Raw genomic sequence first — 7,220 nt, 5'->3', positions numbered from 1 at the left:
AACATGATTAAACAATGTTTACCAAAGCATTTCATAAAAGAAATGTATTTTCATTATATAATCAAAACTCGGGGTGTCATGTTCCGATACAGACCAATAAACATAAACGATAACATTACAAGTCATTCAACAAATATATACATATGCAGACTTGTAAACAAAACAACTTGATGGTTCATCCATCTTACGCCCTTGCGCCACTTCCTGTAATACAAATAAAACTGAGTGGGTCAGGCTTGGGAGCCTGGTGAGCATATAGGGTTTTCAACCCACAATAAATAAATTATATTTAATTTCACCAACCAATCACTATCCCGATTACCCATTCCCGTTATCCTCACTTTACGTCCCTAAAACAACATCTATCTCAAGGGACTTAATCTAGGATTTTCATCGGGACGGACATTACTGCTAAGGGGTTTCCTCAACAATAGATATCCTAAAGGCAACCATGAGGGGGATAGAGTACACCGGTGAACGCATCGTTCACAACACCTACAGGTTATGAACCTGCTAGCGTTCCACGAGACTGTCTAGAAGGAGTCTGTGGTCGTTATCCATACTCCGCTGAATAACTAGGTCAACAACAACAACATCGAGGCCTCTCATCTGTTTATTACACACCAACTATCTACCCATGTTCTACCCAACATATTAGTAGATAAAAATATATATTTTTATACATACTTTAAAACCTGTATAGTATTATCATCCAATACATATTTCACATAACAGATGAGGCATACTCACATAACACGTGTTTCATAGAAAACAAATCAGATCTATGAGATTGAAGAGAGTGAATATACATTCACGCACATAACAACAAAATTATACACATAACACGTATTTCGTATAAAATACTTCATAATTATGCGTTAGAAGAAAGTAACTACACACTCACACATATAAACAACAATATACTTAATACACTCAAATCATACTTGTATTATTATCGTGTTTATGAAATATAGTATACACTCACTTGATCAGAAGATGATCGGACAACACTACGGCTTGTAGAAGTAGTAATCCTCAGCAGATCTGGAAGATCTCTACAAAAATCGAACTTCTCGCGGGCAGAGCTTCGGCTTGGAAATCGCACTTCTCGGGATCTTCGGGATCTCGGGACTTGCTTCGGGACTCGGGAATATTACCGGGGCTTCGGGGGTTAAAATGCAGAGCTTCGGCACGAAATGGAGGAGAAATGAGCAAATAAGCCCGGACCCCTCGCATCCTATTTATAGGAGGCTGAGACCTCGCAGTACGCGGAGCGTACTGCCTTACGCGGGGCGTAGGCCTCTAAAACGTCACTGCATGCGTCATCCGAAGTCCTCGAGTGCAAGTATCGACATTCTTCGCTGTACGCAGGGCGTACACGAGTACGCGGGGCGTACCTCGGATGAGTCCGGTGACTCGCCTTCGGATAATACCGAGACTTAATAATTAAATTTAATTATTAATTATTTAATAAACTTCAAAAATTCATATCTTCCTCATACGAACTCCGTTTTCGAAGTTCTTTATATCCACGCGAAGGTGAGACTACGCTCTACAACTTTTGTTTAGACTCCGTTGGCTAATTTTGATTTTATTTTTATTATTTATTTTTAATAGGCCTGGACATAAAATTTCGTTGTAAATTCATAACTTCTTCGTTTGACATCCGTTCTCGCCTAACTTTTTATTGCTTTGATACTAACAACGAGATCTTCGAATCTCATTTAGATCGCTAAGGCTAAATATCGCTCTAACGTAAATTGCACTTTTTACGTCATTCAACGTTGCCGGTTCTGTCGCAAAACTTCGACAGATCATAACTTTTTTGTTATAACTCGGATTTCGGCATTCTTTATATCCTCGGAAACCTTGCTTCAACTACTACAACATTATCTAAAGATATCAAGTTTATTTTATACTTAAATTTTGACGCTTATTTTTATTCTTAATTAATCAAACCACATAATTAAGCAATTAAGCACAAAACACATAATACTCAAATAATACACTTCTATTATTTCAAAACGGGTTTACAAAGGTTAACCTAGACTATTATATCATCATTAATGACAGGCCCAGAAACACAGGCGTTACAGTATTTGACCCGGTTGTGCATGGTCCTTTTGGGTTGCCTTCACCATAGCAACTTGATAGAATGATTTATAATGAGAGAAGAAATATTATTAATATATTATGAGGATAATATAAGGAATAATAATCTTGTTATTTGATTAATATAAGTCATAAATTAATTAGGAATTAATTTGGTGACTTAAAGAGATTAATTGATTAAAGGGGTATAAACTGTTAATTGTATGATAGTTGTACTTTGGGCTATTATCCCTTATGGATAAGGGGTAGACGATTTTAGGGTTAGGATACGCCTAGAAATCGTCCAAGGCTTATCATTGGGGTATTGGATAGCTTAAGGCCTAAGTTATCCAATTAGGTTGAAACCCTAGGAGCCTCACTAACTTTTTATCGCTTTGATACTAACAACGAGATCTTAGAATCTCATTTAGATCGCTAAAGCTAAATATCGCTCTAACGTAAATTGCACTTTTTACGTCATTCAGCGTTGCCGGTTCTGTTGCGAAACTTCGACAGGTCATAACTTCTTTGTTATAACTCGGATTTCGGCATTCTTTATATCCTCGAAAACATTGCTTCAACTACTACAACATTATCTAAAGATATCAAGTTTATTTTATACTTAAATTTTGACGTTTATTTTTATTCTTAATTAATCAAACCACATAATTAAGCAATTAAGCACAAAACACATAATACTCAAATAATACACTTCTATTATTTCAAAACGGGTTTACAAAGGTTAACGTAGACTATTATATTATCATTAATGACAGGCCCAGAAACACAGGCGTTACAGTATTTGACCCGGTTGTGTATGGTCCTTTTGGGTTGCCTTCACCATAACAACTTGATAGGATGATATTGTTTTATTCGGTCATGAAAATTGGTTCATACTTAATAGTCTAATATACACCAATCTACTATACCACTATACCTATTTAACAACAAAGACACAACAACATACACCAATAAGTGGAAGGATGTTTTTGATGTTATCACGGTGTTATGAGATGCACCATCGATCTTAACGACGTTATAATCACCCATACCATTTGGTCTTAGGTGTGTATTAGATTGAAATGTGAAAAAAAAAATCCCTATTTTTATTAATTCAAAGCTTGTGCCTTGTTACCTACGTTTATGATTATTCTTGTAGGACCAAACGTCGGTTTCATAATCATGAGCCATCTCGATGGACTATGCTTTAAGTTATCCGTGGGGACAACTTTCTTCAACGATCGAGTGCGAACCCAAGGCAAAATCTTTTTTTTTATTTGATAAAATTACATATATACTTTTTAACTTTATAATAAAACTTAAAACAATCTAATTTTCTCGTATTCAAGGTTGAGTTAATATTATTTTCATATGAGTATAAGCAATTTAATTAGAATATATAAGTGATTATTGTGTCACACCACTTTTTCCCTTACTTTTCTTTCCCTCACCTAAAACCCAAGAAATTGGTGGGAATCTCCCCTCACTATTTTATATATATACTAGTTTATAAATAGAATTAATTAAATTTTCATAATAAAAAATTAAAATTATTAATAAATTATTTTAAATAAATTATTACTTAAAAGATATTTTTTAGTTATATAAAATTATAATCGTTGATTTAAACAAATACGTGAAGTTATATCACCTTATATTTTGTATTGATTTTATTTTGTTTTTTAATGTAATGTTATTAATTTAATATAACTAAATTGAAAAATATTTAAAATTCAAATTTAAAGTGGGAATCAATTATTAATTTAATTTAATTAGAGTGGAAAATTTATAATTTGAAATTTAAAATGGATAATTAATAGTTTGACAAGTGGCATGATAAGAGATATATAATATTAATGGTGAGTTATAATATTATGACACTTGTCAATAGGAGAATAAACCTATTTATTTATTAGAATAGGGATATATATATATATATATATATATATATATATATATATATATATATATATATATATATATATATATATATTCATTTTGTAGAGAATTAAAAACCATGAATTTTGATATATTTTTTATATTTTTTTAGTAGGTATATAATTTTATAAATATTAAAAAGGTTTAAAAAAAAGTTGCCCAATAGAATGAGAAGAGAGAGTGCGGCACCCACTCCCCCCACCCCTTTCCCACGGGACGCTTCCCTCAGCTACGGTGTAGTGTTCCAAAGTGAGGAAAAGTCTCTCGCTCCCCTTTCTCGCTCCACTCCGTCTGACCTTAAAAGGAATGAAATTGTAGAAATTATCAAGTTCACTACCCTATCCTTTTGGGTAGACGTGAAAAAACCATATATGTCAAAGGATGTCTTATCATAAAATACAAATTAATCTAAATATGCACAAAATAAACATCAAATTAAATATGATAACTAAAGTTTATCTGAAAACATGTTTGATCAAATTGCTTACAATTTGTCACTTTCGGAGTTTGATCTCATATTGGCAAGATCAAAGAATTTTGATGAATACAACTTCTTAAAACATTTTATTAAAAATCATAGCTTGTGAGTATGTGACTATAAAAATATAATTTTGATACTCATTTTTTATACATGAATTATTAAAAAAAAAATGGAAAAAAAACCGTTACCATTTGATTAAAAAAAAAAAATGATAAGAAGGGTTGGTAACTTGGTATGGGCACCTCTACTTTTACAATTGAAATGGAAAGGCCACCCATATCGGGGGTATTTTGGTGAATTCACTCTTCACCCAGAGCACGTATAAATTTTGGTAGTGCTTCACTAATCGAGTCCACCACTACCAACTCCTCTTCACCGGAGAAACCATTTTCACCAGAAAAATATAATAAAAAAAACAAATGGCAACGGAAATCAGCAAGATTCTGGTCATCGGAGGAACTGGGTACATCGGAAAGTTCGTGGTCGACGCTAGTGCAAAGGCCGGCCACCCAACCTCCGTCCTGGTTCGAGAATCCACGGTGGCAGACCCTGTGAAGGGTAAGCTTGTGCAGAGCTTCAAGAACTCCGGCGTCACTCTTGTTTACGTATGTTTCATAATTTTCGTCATTATAAACATGTTTTTTTTGTATTAATCTAAGAATTAATTGACGTTTGATGATGAACAGGGTGATCTGAACGATCATGAAAGCTTGGTGAACGCGATTAAGCAGGTAGATGTGGTGATATCAACCGTCGGTAATATGCAAATACCAGATCAAACCAAAATTATTGCCGCCATTAAAGAAGCTGGAAATGTTAAGGTGTGTTGGACACCCTTAACCCTAAAAAAACCTTTTAATCCATAACATTGTATTGATTTGTTACAAGTTGATTACAATCGCATGGGAAAATTTTACAAATTGATACTGAATCATGTTTTGGTTTAGAGGTTTTTCCCATCGGAGTTTGGGGTAGATGTGGATCGTCAAAATGCAGTTGAGCCGGCGAGTTCCACATTTGCAGGGAAAGTGCAGATCCGTAGAGCGATTGAGGCCGAAGGGATTCCGTTTACGTACGTCGCTTCCGGCTGCTTCGCCGGCTACTTCCTGCCGACGATGGTTCAGGCCGGAGCCACCGCTCCTCCGAGAGATAAAGTAACCATCCTTGGCGATGGAAGTCCCAAAGGTAAAAGATTATTCTAATCATACTTTTAAAACACAATAATCGTGACACACCATTGTCACATATTCTTGAATACTTTGATATTAAAAGCTAACTATCTACACACAATATATAATTATAAAAATTTCATGAAAAAACTTTATAAATATTAAAGGTAAATTAGCTCAACTAACACGTAATGTGCTTGTAAAGATTTTTTTTTTTGGAAAAATAACCACTAATTCCGAAATGGGGCGTTTCACACTGCACAAAAACACACTTTTTTTGACAAAAAATACATTTTGAACTGACATCGGATTCCGGACGAACATTCTCGATTTCTAACCAAAACCTTAGAATCCGAGAAAAAAAAGCTCTGCATTTTCAAAGATAAATCAGAAATCAAATCCAATGAATAATTCTATAATTTCAAGAATTTTTTATTAAAATATAACAAAAAATTTTAAACAAACATAGTAAATAAGAATTATATTCGATATTAAGGCATAAAATCAGATATTTAGTTGAAAATGTTGATATTAAAAATTACGAAATGGACATTTAGGACATAAATAAACATATTTTTGTTTTTGAAAAAAGAAATTGCAAAAATAGGAAAAAAAACTGAGAAATTTGAAGAAGATCAGTGAAATATTTGAAAGAAACCAGTCAATTTTTCAAAAATTGAAAAATAAAATAAAATTATTTGATTTAAATAGCTGAATGGTTAGTTTAATGAATTCTCCAATATTAAATATAATATTTAAAGCTTATTATTACAAATTCAAATTTTTGATAACATAAAATATTGTCATAAATTAAATAATATTTACTTACATATTATAATTGTTATAGTCTAATAAATAACATAAAAATAAAAAGATATTTTATTTATTATTAAGATGTTAAAAGCATGTTTTTTATACGTATTTGTAGTTATTTACAACGAAGAACATGACATTGGTACCTACACAATCAAAGCTGTGGATGACCCCAGAACATTAAACAAAATTCTTTACATTAAACCCTCCAAAAACACTCTCTCTTTCAATGATCTTCTTTCCCTATGGGAGAAGAAGATCGGCAGATCCTTGGAAAAAGATTATGTTCCTGAGGAACAAGTTCTCAAGCTTATTCAAGGTATGCAATTGAACCATAAATGTTCGGTTTTTTTTTTTTTTTTTGTTTTTTTTTTATTATTATTATTTTTTAATAATTTTCTGTTTTTCATATTTTGTCTATGTGATTTTATCAGAGTCTGGATTTCCGATTAATATTTTCTTAGCGATCAACCACTCGATCTTTGTGAAGGGAGATCTTGACAACTTTGAGATAGACCCGTCATTTGGCGTTGAGGCTTCTGAGCTATACCCGGATGTGAAATACACAACTGTTGAGGAATACCTTGATCAATTTGTTTGATTTGATCAAATTTTCTATATGATTGCGGTTTGGTTTGTAATATAGTGTTGTATTGCGTGTTTTATAATAGAAGTGTTTGATCTATATGATATTTGGTGGAATAAATTTTGGGTCGTTGATTATCAAA

At 32.7% G+C, this 7,220-nt stretch overlaps 1 protein-coding gene across 1 annotated transcript; it reads left to right on the top strand.

The window, feature by feature from the left end:
* Positions 1-4,842: 4,842 nt before the first annotated feature.
* Positions 4,843-7,220, top strand: LOC145013113 (eugenol synthase 1-like). Its single transcript, XM_078971948.1, has 5 exons — positions 4,843-5,115; positions 5,197-5,331; positions 5,458-5,695; positions 6,608-6,811; positions 6,927-7,220. Exons 1-5 carry the CDS (start codon positions 4,930-4,932, stop codon positions 7,091-7,093), a joined length of 930 nt encoding a protein of 309 aa, XP_078828074.1. The 5' UTR covers positions 4,843-4,929; the 3' UTR covers positions 7,094-7,220.

This window comes from Lactuca saligna, chromosome 1 (genome assembly GCF_052625555.1).
Source record: "Lactuca saligna cultivar CGN05327 chromosome 1, ASM5262555v1, whole genome shotgun sequence".
Taxonomy (NCBI): domain Eukaryota; kingdom Viridiplantae; phylum Streptophyta; class Magnoliopsida; order Asterales; family Asteraceae; genus Lactuca; species Lactuca saligna.
Note: the sequence above shows the minus strand (reverse complement) of the source record. Positions and strands in the feature narration are given on the sequence as shown.